A 20,270-nucleotide genomic window follows, 5' to 3' on the forward strand; every position below is an offset into this window, starting at 1 on the left:
ATTAGTTTATTTTAAAAACATGCAATCCAAATGGATGGAATTGTATGTGCAATTCAAATACAAAAATCTTCAAAACCCTCAACCTCAAGGGTGAAGTTACACTTACGTGAAATACAAAGAATATACAGCAATAAAACAAAATAAATTAAATTAAAATAAAATAAAATAAAATAAAAACTGCCCAGTAGAGTGACTGCACATTTCACCTCCTAGTTAACCTTCTAGGTAACTTAAAGTTGAAGTGTATAATTTATGCCCTCATCTGTCATTCAGACAAAACTTCACATGATCTCTGCATATTAAAGTGGAATAGAAGAGAGCATTTTACAAGAATGGCTTCAATGTTGATTTGGGTCAGTGCGGATGGGCAGGTCGCGGGTTGAGTTTGTCACTGAGTTTCTGTATGAGGAGTGAGAGCTCTTCTGTGGCCTGAGATTTCTCCTCCAGCAGCTCATATCGCAGACTGGAAATGTCCTGCTTGATCTCCTTCAGCTCACCTACAGATGCATATCAAAATATGAACACAATCAAGAACGTTTAGGGGTAAAATGTGCAGAAATATTCTGTAAACAAAATATGACCGTCATGTATTTATATTTACTTCATTTATTTTTCCTCCAATTATGAGGTGCAATATGACCTGGGCATGTTTTTGTGAGGCTTAAAAGAGAAGTCCACTTCCAGAACAACAATTCACAAATAATTTACTCACCCCCTTGTCATCCAAGATGTTCATGTCTTTCTGTCTTCAGTCGTAAAGAAATTATGTTTTTTGAGGAAAATATTTCAGGATTTTTCTCCATATAATGGACTGATATGGTGCCCCGATTTTGAACTTCCAAAATGTAGTTTAAATGCAACTTCAAAAGGCTCTAAATGATCCCAGCCAAGAAAGATGGGTCTTATCTTAGCGAAACAATCAGTCATTTTTTTTCTAAAAATACAAATTTGTATACTTTTTAAGGACAAAAGCTTGTGCAGCATAGACTCTGAAATGCGCGTTCACAACGCTACATACTATTGAATCACGTCAAAAGGTCACGTGAACGCACAAAGACTAAGAAAGTGCAAGTAAGTCAAATGCTGTTTACAAACAAAAAGCTACAATGATGTTGGACGATTCTGAAGTTGTAGGTGAAAATAAGATGGAGTTTTTCGCTATTCTCTATCTTTTTTAACGGGAGTACAGAGATGATGAACTTAGAAATGAATCGCAGTAGTGATGGGAAGTTTGGATCATTTTACTGACTTGGACCTTTGAGTCTCGTTCAGCAAAATGAACAAATCTTTTTTCGAGTCATTTCATTCATTTTAGCAAAATATAATTAACTCGAAAAACCCGAAGACTCGAAACAGGTGAACTAATTCCAGTACAGAACCAAATAGGATGTTGCGCATGCACGACTAAACGAATCACTCCCCGAGACGACTCGTTCTTCCCGAGTCACATTAAAGATTCGTTCAAAATGAACAAATCATTCAAGAACATGCATCCCAGAGCCTGTGCGACATGAGCTTTTGTGCTTAAAAAGTATACAAATGTTTATTTTAGAAATAAAAAATGACCAATCGTTTCGCTAGATAAGAAACTTCTTCCTCGGCTGGGATCGTTTAGAGCCCTTTGAAGCTGCATTTAAACTACATTTTGGAAGTTCAAAATCGGGGGCACAATTAAAGTCCATTATATGAAGAAAAATCCTGAAATGTTTTCCTTAAAAACCATAATTTCTTTACAATTGAAGACAGAAAGACATGAACATCTTAGATGACAAGGGAGTGAGTAAACTGTTTGTAAGTTGTTGTTCTGGAAGTGGACTTCTCCTTTAATGTTACATAAACTTAGAATTATTATTACTTCCTAATCATATTGGATTTATCATAGAATCAGTGCACGCACACCAGTGCTGTACAGTGCGGCATTTCTTTATAGCTTTAAATAATATTCTGTATAGCTTTTTAATATTTCTTTATATTTCTGTGTAAGTTTTAGTAGTTTCTTAAACTTCAGCTTAAACATAAATTAGTAATTTTGCATTGGCAACCTATTTATTTTATTTTTTATTTCAATGACTGAAAACATTTTTTTTTTCATGGTTTTAGTTTACACTAACAACAATGCTGAGAAAGTCTTTAGTGATTTTAGTGGTTTGTTACGCCTACAGTGCGGCATATGTGTCGAACGTATAAAAAAAAATCAGTCTGTGCATTCAAATTTACCTCAGTAGAACACATGGATGTGTTTGAGTCTGTTTACAAACCTGTTGTCTATTGAGAACATTTTAATAACATGATTTCGCTCCAAATTCATTTAATAACATCAGTCGAGTTTTTGAAATAACTTCCTTTTTTGATCTGACGTGGTTTGACATCACAGAATGCGGTAAAATCATTATTTTATACAGTATTTTATAAAGTGATAAAGGCTGTTGATTAGCATTGCATTTATAGTTTATTCATAATAAAAATGCCCGATATGGCTTGAAGAACAGAGATAAACCATTTAGTCGCAATCGTACAGATATGTCTTCATGTTTCATGAGTTAAAATGTCTCTATCTGAGTTTTATTCAGCTACGCAAAAGCGTATACCTCTGTCCATATTAGGGATTTCCTGTATGAGTGAAACATTGTATTACATGTATTACATATTAACACCATATTTTGGGTAAAAAATAGGAATAATAATACTTCTACGTTTGTTTCTCTCTCTCAGTGAATGCGTAAGATTTTCTGACCAAAAAAAATGTTTTTTAATTATAATTAATTTTATAATAAATTCTTATACCTTTCTTAACGTTTATAGTTAGGCCTCCTGCATGTTAACAGATCATGCTGCAGTTTTCTGTAAAATATATTGATAATCATTAATAATAATTATTGTTGTGTGTAATGTTTTTATTTTTAGTAATAACAATAATCAGAATTAGTCATATCGATAAAAACAACATTTGGCCAATTGGAAACCAAACAATATCTTTCCAGAGCTGGAAAAAAGCATTCTTCGATTGCTATATACATAATATTTATTGCTGTAGTACTTGGTTTTTTTTTTTTTCTACATGCAATGATGATCACATACAGACTTTTCATATAAGGAAATATTGAGCCACATTAGCATGTTACGTTAAATAATTACAGACCCGGATCCAGTGTAATGCAATAAAGTTTTTTATTTATTTTTTTTTCATGTGATCATCAATCCTTAAAAACAAGCAGAATAGCCTGCATTTCTAATCATTTATGAATATTAAGGCCTATGTTTATTTTGTTTATGCTCTGTTTATTTTGTTTTGTTTTTAGTGTATACTTAATTTATATTTTATTTATTTGTTTTTTAATGTGTATCTATTTACTCAATCTCACATGCACTCCTATTTTTTTATTTTATTTGTTAAATTTTTTTTTACATATGTTTGTTGAATGTGTTAAAATTAATACTGAAATAGTCATTTTATGTGCGTTCTCTTCACTTGTCAAATTTCTATGACACTAGCGGGGCCTGTTTTCATTATCTTGTCTAGGGACCCACAAACATACAGGCCGGCACTGCATAGAATCATCCTTTTTTAATATCAGATTGGTTGGTTTTATGGCAAACGTTCCTGTTTATTGTTTTTAGCAGTTTTATACATAAGAATCGCAGTGTAACTCATACTTCACCTTCATTCACTTCATCATTTTCTTTGTCCACTTGTGCTTTCAGTACGTAGCGTTTGATGAGACGCTTCATAATTTGCTGTGTGAGACAAAATGAAGATCAGAGAAACTGATAAGGGTGAAATCTGCAGCGATGATTCGTCATACGAGCAAGAGATATGATGGTGGTCTTGCCTGATAGCGTGTGGGCTGATTTAGGATGCTGTTGAAGCTGTGAGAGTCCGGCATCCTCATGCTCGACTGGGTAAAGAGGTTCAGCTGTAAGCATTGAGAAAAATATTGATTATTGGTAAAAAGTGAAGATCTCACACTGGTTTCAATAACTGGTTAACTGGTTTCAGTAGTTGAGATCAAAACCAGTGAAATTTCAGAATTTTTGATTCCAATTTTAACACAACGTAACAAAACCTGATTTATATTTACTTATTTACATCAATTTATAATATTAATACTAAATGTATCACTATCCATCCATTCTAATAATCATATAAAATATTTAAATAAGAAGTTACATATATTAATAAATGAAGAATTGGCATGTAGCCAATGTTACAAATAAGTGATAATTCAAATAATTTAGTTAGCAGTTAATAATAAACTAATGACCTAAACAGTAAACAGCAGCTTTAAGCATGTAAGTAAACATTCAGAATTGGATCAAATTTAATTTAATAAATGTAACTTTTGGCCACCAGAGGGCGTAACAAACCACTAAAATCACTAAAGACTTTCTCAGCATTGTTGTTAGTGTAAACTAAAACCATGAAAAAAAAAAAAAATTGTTTTCAGTCATTGAAATAAAAAATAAAATAAATAGGTTGCCAATGCAAAATTACTAATTTATGTTTAAACTGAAGTTTAAGAAACTACTAAAACTTACACAGAAATATAAAGAAATATTTAAAAGGCTATACATAATATTATTTAAAGCTATAAAGAAATACTGAAAAACAACATGAATAAAACTAAAATTACATGAATAAAAAATGTCAAAAGCATATAATGAAATTAACTAAATTGAAATATAAACTGAAAATATACAAAAATTAAAAACAAAATCACTACATACTATATTACATACTGTAAATAATACTAAAATAACACTAATTCTCAGTACATTGTAACAAAAAACAAAACAAAAACACATTATCCAGTAATTTATGTTAACCCTAAGACAATGCAATGAAGTGCAAAATTCAAAATACAGGTAAAACCAGTAGAAATAAAAAAAAGAAAAATCATTCATATTAATTACAGAACATGCCACGAAACTGAACTAAAATGCTCTATAACTTCAAGACAAAGGGACTTAGTCACAGCTCAGCTACGAGTGAAACATGAGGCCACTGTCTGAATTTCGCAGTTACCCTGGCAAACAGCAGCCCTTCACCGGCTCACCAGATTTCAGCGACACAGCAGCATGAAAATAAGCGCTATACACTCTCAGAAAAAAAGGTACAGTTATGTCATTGGGATGGTACCCTGAGGTACAAAAGTAAAAAGGTACATTTTTGTACCTTACCTACCCCTAAACCAGTACGTATTTGTACCTTTTCACTTTGTACCTTAGGGTACAGCCCCAGCAACAGAACTGTACCTTTTTTTCCTGACAGTGTATTTTTCGTAACAAGCGATTACAGAGAATGATTGAATATACTAAAATTGAAATGCTACTTTTAAATGTTACATTTTTTAATGTCTGAAATGCTTGTTAAACAAGTTTAAATGTAATATTGTAAACTATGCTGTATTCACCCAAATAATTTCAATTTGTCTTGTATTTTGTCCGTGTGTTCTTGCTTAATAATAAATGTTCATCTTTTGATTGTTGTTGCCTCTAGTAATTCTGTGTGTGTTTTTGTAAGTTCTAGTCCATTTGAAACCAGCAATATAATAATTTTTAAACTATAGTTGACTTAAATAAAACAACCCAGCATGTTTGGTAAAAACATTTAACCCATCCAGCTGGGTCAAAATAACCCAGCATGTGTTCTGTCCAATATTTACCCAGCGCTGGGTTGCCAAATAACCCAAGTTGGGTTGTTTTTAACCCAGCATTTTTTAGAGTTTAGGAATGACTTGGCCAATCAGACACGCTTAGATTAGTCAGTGCTGAAAACGCACCAATCAAAAGCAATTAGTCCAAGTATAGGTCTCTGCAGGAAAGTAATGGGAGTTACCTGATCGGGGCGTTTTTAGACCATGTTACATGATTGTCTGACGTCATAATGACAGTTGGTTTAGGAGTGGTTAGTTAAGGGGGATCATTTTGATTGCATGATTTAGAAACACCATGTGGTTTGAAAACTTTTCAAGAAAAGAAATGAAGAAAAATTCAGAAATGCCCTCTTTTGCTCTGCAGAGGTCAGTTGTGAAGACGTCGGAGAAGTGTGTGCATGGTTGCAAATTCCCTCATCATAAACAACACAGTGTAGATACGATGTAAATAAAATATTAATTTTGTGGCTTCAGTGATTACATCAGGAGTTTTTGCATAACGTGCGCTTGTCTGTGAAGTCACAATGTGACATGCTCAAAATGAAACAAAAATGTTTTATATTGTTTTCTATATCGAAATGAATAATCATTATTACAATATAAAGAGCACTAATCTACAATATTGATTTTGTCATAATATTGCAGCCCTATGAGCTTCTGTTTTCTACATGTGTAATTTAGATTTTAAATAGTCTATTGTTGACAACAGTTTAAAATATGAATTAAAGTAATTGGGAAAATTTACGTATTTGACATTAAAGACAACATTATGGTGATTTTAACCCTTTCACTGTGAGTTAAAATATTCTATCTGACCCCCCACAGTGAGTTTTTTAGGCGACTGTTATTTTATTTATTTATTTATTTATTTTTTATTCAATATATTCACACACTTGCTTACCATATCTTCAACTATGATATTCCGAATACAATATGTGAGACCCTACTGCTCAAAGGGTTAATAAGGTGATTATAAAAAATGTTTTAAAAAAAGCACCTGCAAACCAGTTCCAGAGGCAAATATTGCCCCTTAATGGAAAAGTTATCTTCTGACCCTGCAGTACATCGAGCCCTATTTTACAGATTTTTTTTTTACAGTGTAGTTCAACAGTTCTTACTGTAAATACAGGCTCAAACAACAGCCTGTGGAAGTTGTTTGAAAAGCACAAATTTCAATCTAATGCGACTAGAACTGAACTCATGACAGCTGAATGTCCCTGTGCATGAGTAAATGTTCCCTGACGCTCACACGACTCATTTAACGTCGCAAACAGCAGCCATGCGGGCAACCACCAGATGAGCCCCTCTCTTCTGTGTCTTGTAGATGGGGCTCTGCACATGTTCTTGTCAGTTTTTCAATTACGCAGCCCACGGGAGGCGCTGGCCTGATCAGAGTGAATTAGACGGAGGCCTCTGCCACAGATGAATCACAATAATGCGGTTACTCTCGTGGTTTTGTGGACATGTGCTCGCGCTCACACCGGAGATGAAGTGACATTTGCCCTCAGGAAGCAATGATCATCTCTCACCTCTTCATCAGAGTTTGCTCCCCTCTATTCCGCATAGAAACGGCATTGATTCTCTACCGCAGGCTAAATAAGGACAGAACTATCTGTCTTTTTTCGTGGAAACGCCAAAAAACGGTTTGGCTTGGGAAATGTCGATAAGTTAATGACATAGGGAGGTATTATCTGGGCTTTATTGGACAGATAGATCATTGTGGCTTTTTCTCACTGGACAAAAAGAAGAGTCTTACTGAGAATAGAGGCAGAATGGGATTGAGTGAATTATCACACCAAGAGCAGGGCGGATGGGAGGAAAGGGTGCTTCATCCTTTAAAATCTGAATGGAAGGTGGAGAACTGTGTCGGGCTACTGATTTCAGAGAGAGGGAACTGGAGGACGAATGATATCATGCACCATTCAAGAGCGCGCACACACACACACATACACACGCGCACTAAGGTTCTGAATGAAACTGAAAATGTCTTTTAAATAAAAATTCAAACTAAGAATTTGATTTGCAATAACAAAATGTATTATATCAAATGTAAATTAAAATATACAACATTTATCAGTTTTATAAATTCATTTTTAAAATATATTTTAACTAGGGATTGAATGGAATTAAATATAACTATTTTCATTTAATACACATACACTACCAGTCAAAAGTTTTTGAACGTTGATGTCTCTTCTGATCACCAAGCCTGCATTTATTTGTTCCAAAACACAGAAAAAGCAGTAAAATTGTGAAATATTTTTACTATTAAAAATAACTGCTGACTATTAAATTATACTTACTTAAAACTCATGAATGGTAGTGTATGTTACAAAAGTGTTTTATTTCAGACAAATCCACTCAACTGTTTTAAATATTAATAATAATAATAATAATAATAATAATAATAATAATAATTATCATGTTTTTGAAATGCAAATCAGCATATTACAATGATTTCTAAAGGATCATGTGACACTGAAGACTGGAGTAATGATGCTAAAAAATTAAGCTTTAATCACAGGAATAAATTACAATTTAAAATATATTCAGATAGAAAGCAGTTTTTTTGAAATAGTAAAACACATTTCACAATATTACTGCTTTTGCTGTTTTTTGGATCACATAAATCCAGACTTGGTGAGCAGAAGAGACTATTTCAAAAACATTAAAAATCTTACTGTTCAAAAACATTTGACTGGTAGTGTATGCATTTAATTAAATTAGGAAATAAATATTTTAATAAATATTATATTTGTATGTAATGTATATATTTGAACTGTACACACACACGCATACACACACACACACACACATGTCTGGTTTATTATCTTTGTGGGGACTCTCCATAGGCGCAATGGTTTGTATACTGTCCACACTGTATTTTCTATCCCCTTACCCTAACCCTACCCCTAAACCTAACCCTTACAGAAAACTTTCTGCATTTTTACTTTCTCAAAACATCTCATTCTGTATGATTTATAAGCTTTTGTACCCATGGGGACCACAAGCCGGTCCCCACAATGTCAAAAATTTCAGGTTTTACTATCCTTGTGGGGACATTTGGTCCCCACAATGTAGCAAAAACAAGTACACACACACACACACACATATATATATATATTCCTTAGATTTATACAAAGATAAAATAGGTAGTAGATCAATATCTGTGGATTACTGGACATTGCTCTGTAGTGTTGAATTTTTTCCCTGAATTCCGAATAAAAAATTCTCTTCTTGTAATTCAATTTACATTGCAATTCCACTTTCTGTGTATTTTGGCAATTCAATTTAAATTCACATTCATGAACCAAAAAAGTCAGTATTTTGTGTAACCCTAACATGTAAATCAGTACATACAAACAATAAACGACACATACTCTGGACTTTGAATTGTCCATGCCCAGCTCCACGTCTTTTTTCAGGCGGCGCCGGCGACACCGGAGCAGATTGACCAGTCTCTTGATACACAGATAGAAGGACTTCGGACTGGGGACGATGCTGAACGGAGGTGGGAGAGTCTTGCCGTTGTCAAAATACGACAACCAGAGTTTAGATCGAGCAAACTTCCACTCCACATCTGCATCATCCTGCGAGAAACAGACTATTAGATTCTGTATAAAACTATTAGAATTCACCATATCATAAGAGAGAGATCAGAAACAGGGTGAAGATATCACCTTATCATGCATGTTATTTTCTGCTTTATTTAGAACTGATTAATCTTGTGAGAGGCTTTGATCTGAGGTTGAAGAGATGAAAACCCTGTCATTAATTACTCATGTCGTTCCAAACCCGTAAGACCTTCGTTCATCTTCAGAACACAAATTAAGCTATTTTTGATGAAATGTAATAGCTTTCTGACCCTCCATAGCAATGCAACTGACACGTTCAAGGCCCGAACGGTGGTAAGGACATCGATAAAATAGTCCATGCAACATCAGTGGTTCAACTGGAATTTGAAAAACTCTCGGATTTCATTAAAAATAGCTTGATGTGTTCTGAAGATGATTGAAGGTCTTACAGGTTTGGAATAACATGAGAGTGAGTAATTAATGACAGAAGTTTCATTTTTGGCTGAAATAAAGGTTAACCCTTATGTTGTGTTGTGGTTGTGTCTTCTTTTTCCAGAAAATGCTAGTTAATGTTATCACATTGGACTAAATCGTACTGATATAGCTAACACAAGGTATAACAACCCCCCTCTCTATCCAGGAAAACCAAATTAAGATTTTCAGCACAGCATGGCAAGGGTTAAGATGAGGTTTAGTGTTGCATAAGCATTACATTTTCGGTCAGTGATAGATGCTAAATGCCTCTCTCCCAGAAATCTGAAGTATGGGCTATTTGCACAAGTGTAATTGCTCAGTGAGAGTTAAAACCCCGTCTGCGATCCTCAAAGGCTCTAAGAGTCCTTCTGAAAGATTACAGTCATTTTAACAGCAGCGTTATCAAAAGCTTCAGACATCATTTTCTCCAAGGGGACTATTGGAAATACACAGGACAAGTTTGATCTGATTCCAGACGTATTTTTGGCAAAGAAGCCTTTAAAGGAATAGTTCACCCAAGTAAGATCTGAAAATTTGCTGAAAAAGTACAAACCTTCAGGCCTTTAAAGATGTAGATGAGTTTGTTTCTTCATGGGAACAGATTTGGAGAAAAGTAGCCTTACATCATTTGCTCACCAATGAGTCATCTGCAGTGAACGGGTGCTGTCAGAATGAGAGTCCAAACAGGTGATAAAAACATCATAATAATCCACAAGCAATCCATACCACTCCAGTCCATCAGTTAATGTCCTGTGAAGTGGAAACTGTTGCTTCCAGCCAAAATATGAATACATAATCTGTAATAACGCTTCCTCCACTGAAAAAGTTCCCATCCTCTGTTGTCTCTCACATCAAAATCCACTGACGTATTTGTTTAGAACAGTTCTGGACTGTTTCTGCTTGTAACCGGTGCTTGATCTGTGCATATTTCTTTCCTGATTCAGATGACACTTACGAAAAAGTAGTTGTGCTATTAGTATCCTCCTTTAAAAAATAATAGGAAAGTATATACTTTCAGTGTACTTTTTATGTACTTCTCAGATATGTGCTTTATATATTTCTCAGAAATATACTTAAAAGGACATTTAAGTATAGTTGATTTGTAATTTTGTTATAAAAAAAGTCTATGTGTATTTGAGCTATATTTGTGCTCTGTTTTCATTGTTATACGTTAGTGGCGCTATTGCACATCTTCTGTACAGAACCTCCACAACAAAATTTAGCGTTCAAAATGTTGTTTTTTTTTTTTTTTTATTTATGCAACTTACCCACATTCAAGTGTTTATAAAAAAGAACGCATAAAGCTAGAATAAAATGTTTTTGTTTACAAGCAGATACCCTGTTCTTTCTTTTGATGTTTTGTATGTTCACATATTCATGTAACAAAATGTATACAAATGAATACCTAAATAGGCATTACCTAAGTATGATGCAAAGTTCACTTAAAGAAAACTTACGAGTATACTTGCAGTATAAAACTACTAAACTAGCAGTTTACTGAGACTATACTTCAAAGTGTAGTGTACAAACTTCTAGTGTACTAAAAGTATTTAATTAGTAAACTATCGATATACCTATAAGTTCACTTTTAGTATACTTGCAGTACAAACTAAAAACAGATATAAAGTAGTTGTGTACTCAAAGTTTACTACTGTTAATAATTTAACAGAAGTAAAAGTAAATCACAAATAATTTACTCACCCCCTTGTCATCCAAGATGTTCATGTCTTTCTGTCTTCAGTCGTGAAGAAATTATGGTTTTTGAGGAAAACATTTCAGGATTTTTCTCTATATAATGGACTTCATTGGTGCTTTGATTTTGAACCTCTAAAATGTAGTTTAAATGCAGCTTCAAAGGGCTCTAAATGATCCCAGCCGAGGAAGAAGGGTCTTATCTAGCGAAACAATGTGTAATTTTTTTTCAAAAAAAAAAAAAAAAATTGTATACTTTTTAAGCACAAAAACTTTTGTAGCACAGGCTCTGGGATGCGCGTCCACGACACTACGAATCATGTCTAAGTTCATTGTCTGTGTACTCCGGCTCAAAAAGGTAGAGTATGGCAAAATCTTATTTTCTCCTACAACTTCAGAATCGTCCAACATCGTTGTACCTTTTTGTTTGTAAACAGCATTTGACTCACTTGCACTTTCTTAGCCTTTGCGTGTTTGCTTTGTAAACACTGGGTCTGTAGTTACGCCTACGTTCGGCGTGACCTTTCGACCATGATTCAGTAGTATGTGAATGCATCCCAGAGCCTGTGCTACACAAGCTTTTGTGCTTAAAAAGTAAACAAATTTTTATTTTCCGAAAAAAATGACCGATCGTTTCACTAGATAAGACCCTTCCTCCTCGGCTGGGATCATTTAGAGCCCAAGTTCTGGAAGTTCACAATCGGGGCACCAGTGAAGTCCATTACATGGAGAAAAATCCTGAAACGCTTTCCTCAAAAACCATAATTTCTTCACGACTGAAGACAGAAAGACATGAACATCTTGGATGATAAGGGGGTGAGTAAATTTTTCGTAAACTGTTGTTCTGAAAGTGGAGTTCTCCTTTAAGTATACTTAATAAAATTAACTTAAAGTATACTTCTTTTTGGTAAGGGGAGATGACTTTTTTTACCGGAGGAAGCAATACAAAGTTCAGTTTTTGCACAGATCAATTGTTTTGCTTCTTAAGACCTCAATATGTCACAGGTATTCATTTTGTGTTCCCTGATATGCTTTGTTCTCAAAGAATTAACAGCACATTTTATTTTTGAGTGAACTATCCCTTAAAAAAATGTCTTGATGCATTTGTTTCTAACGAACACACAGCTTTTTTGCTTCACAAGACATTAATTGATGGACTGGAGTTGCATTGATTAATTCAGATTTATTGTGATGTTTTTATTAGCAGTTTGGACTCTCATTCTGACGGCACCCATTCACTGCAGATGTTCCGTTGGTAACATTTCTCCAAATCTGTTCTGATAAAGAAACAAACTCATCTACATCCCAGGTGGCCTGAGGGTGAGTAAATTTTCATTTTTGGGTGAACTATTCCTTTAATGATCAATAACATGAATGTACTCTTAAAAATGAAAGTTCATTATTGGCATTGATGGTTCCATGTAGAATCTTTAACATCCATTGAATCTTTCAATTCCACAAAAGGTTCTTCATAGTGGAAGAGGGTTATTTAGAAAACATTTTTAAAACATTCTTTACACTACTTGTTTTTTTTTCTGAGAATGGTTTACTGAAAGGTTCTTAAATGGAAATTCTACCTGCTGTGAAAACCCTTTTTTGAAGCTTTTTTTTTAAGAGTGTAATGATAGCTTTTAAGATCTTGATTGTTCTTAGGTTTCATTTTGGCACAAGTATTAGTGTTGGTGATGGCTGTTTGCAAACTTGTAATTCACAAGAAATTTTTAAGTGCATGGGAAAATATCTCACCTCTATTTCCTGGTACGAGCTGTTTATCATGGCAATAAGCATGTTGAGCAGAACCACCACCATGGTAACATTGTAGATCCCATACAGCACATAGCCGATGTTTTCAATGAATTTATGATCATATTTCAACACCACAGAGGACACTTCAGAGAGCCCAAATATGGACCAAAAGAGAGTTTTAAAACTCTCCTCAACCCTGTGAACACAGGCAAGAGGGAAGAGAGTGTTTAAGGTCAACGTGAAGTGTTCGTTTCCCATTTTAGATTTTTGTTTCAGTCATTTTCTTATGTCCTTCAAACTTGCTAATAGTGGTTGTTGTGACATCAGTACAATTACGGTAACTAATAAACAATAAAGTGCATATAATCCATTAGCAACCAGCATAACACTCCATCACTTCAGCTCATGCAGCACTTTTAAGTAAAATCTACGGGCGCTCGAGACAATAAGATGAAATCTTCTAGGGAAGCAAATGTCTAGAGAGTAGATAAGGAGAATGACAGCAATGCAAAACTACTTTACATCCCTGGAGATCAGCTGTGAAAATGAACATCCATCACTCACACAGATGCAAGAATGATGGGAATGAGGACACAACTCCAGACTTAAATCTCAGGAGTCTACTTTGAGTACAGTACACATACACACACACACACACAAGCTGACTTGTAGTACTTGTTTCATCACCTTTGACTTGCTGTGAAACAAACCTCATCCTGTTGGAGGCACTCTAGTGTGAAATGAGCTCCAGCATCTGACAGCTTCACATTTGATGCTGGGAAACCAAGAGTTCATTTCACAGGACTGACACTTTCTACTGCATCACTGCCTGACAGACCACAGAGCCTTCCTTTGAGCTGAGCAGTTGGTATATTTATGACCATCTTGCACAAAACTGATGATAACTATAAAAATATAGCTCTAAAAATAGCTCTCAATATTAAAGAATAATTAATCCACACCACAGCTATAACGATAAAGGCATAGAGAAATGATAACGTTGGAATCACTTTCAGAATGATTTTTCCAGCAGATGAACGATAAAAACATTGACACCCAATCAGAATCCTGCTATCACAAGCTCAAGAATTTAAAGCGGCAGACAAGCATGTGCTTAGAGTAAACAGACTGTGTCGTCCACTGATGTGACGCTAATATAGTTATCATTCTTGGTGAACAGGCCATAATACACAAAAAATAAAAATAAATCACTTCATCACTTAAGTGAATTTGCCTGTAATGCACAAAATATCTACAAAATAAAAAACATTTTAAGATATCAAAATATTTTTTGTAAAATTAATTGCTTTGAAGTATTTAGAAATATATGTTAAGTTGGTCAAGATGGTTAGTATTATCAAATGACTAGTTTATCTGGATTGTTTTATTTGTAATAATTGTCATTAGTGCAAGTATGTGTCCTGTGTGGTCTGGTTGACATTAAATGAATTTCTCTGAATTAAGCTGTCTGTACTCTTATTAAAAATGTAATGTAATTGTTTTATGATAAAATAAAATACCTAATTCGAATTTAAAAACTAATAAGCATTAATTAAAAAATTAAAAATATATTTAAATTATTAAAATTCTTTTTGTAAAACTAATTTCTAATTAAAAATTACAATTTAACTTTTTTTTTGGAAAAGTAAAGTTTTTGTAAAGTGCTTTGAAATTTGTGTTAAGTAAGGATGGTCGACCAGTCATTGCAACAGCTGACAATTTGTGAATTGACCAGTTAGTTTATTTTTGTAAAACTAAAAGCAACTTAAATGCAAAACTTGAATGTACGATTGTCAACTAGTCATAGCAACAGCTTACTAGTCAATTTGTGAAGTTGACTAGTCAGTTTATTTTTGTAAAACTAATTGCAATTTAAATGTAAAACTTGAATGTTTGATTGTCAATTAGTCATGTCACACCCCTGGACTTTCTAGTTGGTTTCTCCCATCATCTCCCCTGCAGTTCTGTGTATTTTGGTTTCTCCCTCATTGTCAACACCTGTGTCTGTAATCAGTCTGTGTGTATATATAGCGTGTGTTTCCCCTCTTGCTTTGTTGGACGTTGATGTTACTACCCTGTGTTCCTGTGTCTCCTGTGTTCCCCGTGGATTTATTAAATACCTTCGTTTATTTACGTCGTTGTTCGTGTGCTTTGTCTGAGCGTGACAGAACGTCCAACCGAAACAGTTTTTTCGTGCTTTCCCCTCCGTTTTATTTTTCGTCATTTTTTTCCACAGTCTTTTATTTCCGTTGTGTTTCCCCCATGGCTTCCCTACTCCGTCCTGAATTCATCCTCCTTCGGCTGAAGCAGGGGGATTTACCGCTCGAGGGATATACCATCATGTTCCAGCTAGTAGCTCACACCACCAGCTACCTGGACGACGTGCTCTGTGCGTTTTATAACGCCAGCCTCAACAGAGCGCCGTCGTCCGAGGACGGCCCTCGAGCGGATTTCGCCGCATTTGTGGAGTGGACACTGGCGAGAAACAAACCCTCGTTCCCCGCCTGCTCCTTGGAGAGTCTCGCTAGTGCCACTCCGGACCCAGAACCCAGCCAACCACCACCCCGACACGCGGAGCACAAGCCTGAGCCCACCGCAGACGGATCCCACGCTACTAGCGTGACCCAGGAGCCATCGCCCATCGGAGCGACAGAGCGAGCGATCGCCACGGAGCTGGAGGAATTTGCGTCTGACCAGGTGCGAGAGCCGGCCACAGAGCCTGCGACGGTGGACGTTCCTGATGGGCGTGAGGGTGCTGAGGACAGCACTGCCCACTGCACCACCGCTGAGGGTGAGCAACGCCTGGATCTGGGACAAATTTTTCTGGAACAAAATTTGACTAATGTCTTTGAAGATATATATGAAGACATGCCTGCTCTCCTTCCACCATCCAAATTACCTGACTGCCTGGATTTCCCACCCACCCTCCCTCTGTCTATTGTTTCTGCGGCTTCAGTCCCGCCACCGCTGTCTCCTGGCAGCCCATCTGCTCACCCTCAGCCCACCATCTGTGCGGTGGGTTCGCCGCAGGTCTGCCAGTCTCCATCGGTGTCATGGCTGGAGGATCCCTCATCTTTGCCTCCAGCCTCTGAGTCCTGGACTCCACCTCGGCCCTCCGACCCTGCGGCTCCACCCCGTCTCTCAGCTCCCTCGTCTCCACCGTCGCCCGTCGGTCCACCAGCTCCACCAGGCTCCATCGTCCCTCCGGCTCCGCCCTGGTCAGTCGTCGCCCCACCTTCACCTCTGGACTCCACTCCTCCGGCTGCGCCTCGTCGCTCCGTCCCTCCGGCTCTGTGGACTTCCTCCCTCCCGCGGGCACAGCCTCGGTCCTCTGTCGCTCCGGCTCCGCCGCGGACCTCCGGATCTCTGCCTCGGTCACCAGAGCCTTGGGCTCCGCCTGGGCCCTCCGGATCCTCGGGGTTGTCCAGGATCATCGGCTCTCCGTCTCCGCCTCGGGCTCTATCACCACCTGCTCCGCCTCCGTCGGTCGGCCCCATGGAGTTGTTAGCCTTTCCTCCACCATGGCTCCTCCCTCCATCGGCTCCACCGTGGGGCTCCATCATGGCTGCGGTCTGGGTCTCACTTGGCTCCTCCTGCTCCAGCCCCCTCCTGTCACCTCCTTGGCTCCTCCCTCCATCACCTCCATGGAATATCCCGTCATCACCCTGGACTCCATCTTTTGCCCTCCTCCCGGGAGTCTGTCCTCCACCGAAGCCCCCTCCTAAGACTTTGTACATCTTGTTGTCCCTGTTTGTCGGCGCGAGGACGCGCCTTCCGGGAGGGGGAGGTATTGTCACACCCCTGGACTTTCTAGTTGGTTTCTCCCATCATCTCCCCTGCAGTTCTGTGTATTTTGGTTTCTCCCTCATTGTCAACACCTGAGTCTGTAATCAGTCTGTGTGTATATACAGCGTGTGTTTCCACTCTTGCTTTGTTGGACGTTGATGTTACTACCCTGTGTTCCTGTGTCTCCTGTGTTCCCCGTGGATTAAATACCTTTGTTTATTTACGTCGTTGTTCGTGTGCTTTGAGCGTGAAAAGTCATTGCAACTGCTGACTAGTCAATTTGTGAAGTTGACTAGTTAATTTTTGTTAAACTAAAAACAACTTAAATGTAAAACTTGAATGTACGATCATCAACTAGTCACTGGAACGGCTGACTATTCAATTTGTGAAGTTGACTAGTTAGTTTATTTTTGTAAAACTAAAAGCAACTTAAATGTAAAACCTGAATGTATGATTGTCAGCTAGTCATTGCAAAAGCTGACTAGTCAATTTGTGAAGGTGACTAGTTAGTTTATTGTTGTAAAACTAAAAGCAACTTTAATGTAAAAATGTATAATTGTCAATTAGTCATTGCAACAGCTGACTAGTCAATTTGTGAATTAACTGGTTAGTTTATTTTGTAAAACTAAAAGCAACTTAAATGTAAAACTTGAATGTACGATTGTCAACTAGTCATTGCAATAGCTGATTAGTCAGTTTGTGAAGTTGACTAGTTAATAGTTTATTACTAGTTAGTCAGCTTGTGAAGTTGACTAGTTAGTTCATTTTTGTAAAACTAAACTTAAATGTGCAATATTTAAAAAAAAAAAAAAAAAAAAAAAAAAAATTGATAAGCGATAGTAGAAAAACGTTATTTGGAAGTGACTCGGACTGACACAACAAGAAATGTGTAGTCAATCAGCATTAGGGGGAATATGACGGTGAAGGAGAGAGAACAAGCAAGAGGAAGATTTGACAAAAGACCTCAGAAAGAGAGATAAGACAATGCAAAGGAAAAAAAAAAAGCTCAGAAGAATATTACTGGATATTTTGCTCCATATGTGAGTAACTTGGTTTAAAGTGTCACTGATTGTCTGGAGCCGCTGTGCTGTTTTGTGACTAACAACAAACTCTTGTTTGTATTTACTATTGTGTACTGTACGATCATTTTTTGTGCTTCCTTGTCATTCATCATTTGTGCTTTATTTTTTGTGTAAGCATTATTTTGCTGCACATCTGCTATGACAAACAGACATCCACTTTTGCATTCTGTGTGTAACGAAGGCTAGTGAGATTTGTGCAGGTAAACCCCTGATCTCAAGAGGTACCCTGACGACTGCTAGAGAATGGGGTGTTTAGCGTCATTGTTAGTGCATTCACCTTGCGTATCGGCAGACAGGGTTCAAGAATGACTCGGAGCAGGGTGGTTAGGATTGTAGAGTGTTTTTAGGGTGTGCATGTTTGGGTTGATCTCAAATGTCAATAATGTCCATCAGCGTTTTTGAAACTCAACTTGTGCATTTGAAAACATGTAGTTATGCCCACCACTAATTCTACATATTTTTATATTTACCTCAATATATGTTGCAGTGCATGTATGTCACTCACGTGGTGAAGGCGGGGTTAACCTTTGCCCCCAGGTAGTAGGAGTAGAGGATGAACATGCCAATCATGAATGCAAGGAAGACCATGATGAAGAGGACCATGAACTTGAAGATATCCTTCACCGTGCGACCCAGGGAGATCTGCAGCGGGCCGAAGCTCTCGTTGGCTGGGAGGATGTAGGCGATGCGAGAGAAGCTCAGGACCACAGCGATGGCGTACAGACCCTCAGAGATCAGCTGAGGATCTGATGGAAGCCACTTGTCTCTCGCTGAAAATATAGGACATTTGGGCTTAGTTATTTTACAATCCACTAAATAAAAATGAAAATTTTATCTTGGCAACTTTTTTTTTGTTTTGAGATTTTAAAAGCGTGTTCTCTCAGATTCTCTTTGAAACTGAGCAATCCTCAGATTCTTTCTCACCGTATGTGAAATATTTGATGTCTGGTGGCAGCGTGACCAGTGAGAGATCTGGAGCGTGGATCTTCTCATCCACATACTCCTGGGCTTTCATGGCCTGCATGAAGGCGAAAAAGCGGGCAGTGAATGCTGCGATGAAGATGGAGAGCATGCCGAAATCCAGAACGTTCCAGAGCTGCATGATATATTCCCTCGGACCCTCTGTCCAGAGCTCTTTACACTCCGACCACATCATTCCTGCAGAAAACAGAGGCATTCATGGTCAACACAGCAGAAGCTTATACAAGTATTGCATGCTGTGTGGTTGAAATTAGAAATAAGCATATTTCTGTGAGTTGAATGAATTGAAAAAGATACATTTTGTATCTTAGAGTTATTATTTCTTGTAGTGAACTTATATCTCAAGCAATTTTAAACATCTACGCTGTGCCAGAAAATCCTCAAACATAAAGTCAGTCAGTTGTGGAAATGCATTTTAATGTTTTTGGTTCACGCTTCACTCTTCCTCTCTGATGGGAAACAGACTGCAGGCAATGTGCTAGAAAAGAACTTTTCTGATGGAATACTGATGTATTTGTGTACAAAGAAAAATACATGGGAAATAGTGAGGTGAATCTCATGAAATAATTTCCAGGTTTTAGCAAAAGAAAATTATGATGAAAATTGATAGACAATTCAGCACATATCCACCCCAAAAATTAACATAACCATTGTGTGTCTGGGCATTTGAAATGTATTTATTTATTTGGTTTTGTAATAACATCATATGCATTTGTAATTAATAATTATACATTTGCATATTGATATTAAAATTTCACTATGCAAATTCATAATTATTTACTAAAAACTTACCAAATGTAACTTAAAAAATATTTAAAATTCTATTTAAAATGTTTAATTTTGTCACAAACATGTCAAATGTGCTTTATTTTCTTTTAACAACATTTTAGATAATTTTTCAATTTCTTACGTTTGTTTTAAGAGGTAAAACTTGGACATGGATTTGTAACTTTTACCCTATTGCCCTATCATATTAAGATATAAGACCATAAGAGATGAGGAAGAGATAAAGTGAGAGAGAATTAATCAGACAAATCAAAGTGCCGGAGGAGAGCACAGTCTGATAGGAATATTATGATGGAGCCTCAGCGAATTGAATTGATGAACTACATTTGCAGTACATTTTTAATTTTATATCTAAGTTTGAAGAATGCCAAAGGAAATCCAAGTAATGAAAAAACTTCACTCAGTTCACTCTCACACTGAAAGCAGGCTGGGATGGAAAGGTGATTTTCATCTCTAAAACTACCAAAAAAAAAAAGCTTTATTTTACCAACTCC

General features: G+C 36.7%; 1 protein-coding gene across 2 annotated transcripts in view; it reads right to left on the reverse strand.

Annotated features, from left to right (window-relative positions):
- Positions 1-296: 296 nt before the first annotated feature.
- trpc3 (transient receptor potential cation channel, subfamily C, member 3) overlaps positions 297-20,270 on the reverse strand; it is a 45,284-nt gene continuing 25,310 nt past the window's right edge. For both annotated transcript variants that reach the window (XM_051127043.1, XM_051127042.1), the window contains 7 exons: positions 18,934-19,167; positions 18,515-18,779; positions 13,142-13,337; positions 9,035-9,244; positions 3,831-3,914; positions 3,660-3,735; positions 297-497 (listed from right to left, as the gene is read on the reverse strand). In XM_051127043.1, the coding sequence (XP_050983000.1) occupies positions 355-497; positions 3,660-3,735; positions 3,831-3,914; positions 9,035-9,244; positions 13,142-13,337; positions 18,515-18,779; positions 18,934-19,167 (1,208 nt within the window). In that variant the 3' untranslated portion in view covers positions 297-354. The remainder of the gene's footprint in view (positions 498-3,659; positions 3,736-3,830; positions 3,915-9,034; positions 9,245-13,141; positions 13,338-18,514; positions 18,780-18,933; positions 19,168-20,270) is intronic.

This window comes from Labeo rohita, chromosome 14, assembly GCF_022985175.1.
Source record: "Labeo rohita strain BAU-BD-2019 chromosome 14, IGBB_LRoh.1.0, whole genome shotgun sequence".
Taxonomy (NCBI): Eukaryota; Metazoa; Chordata; class Actinopteri; order Cypriniformes; family Cyprinidae; genus Labeo; species Labeo rohita.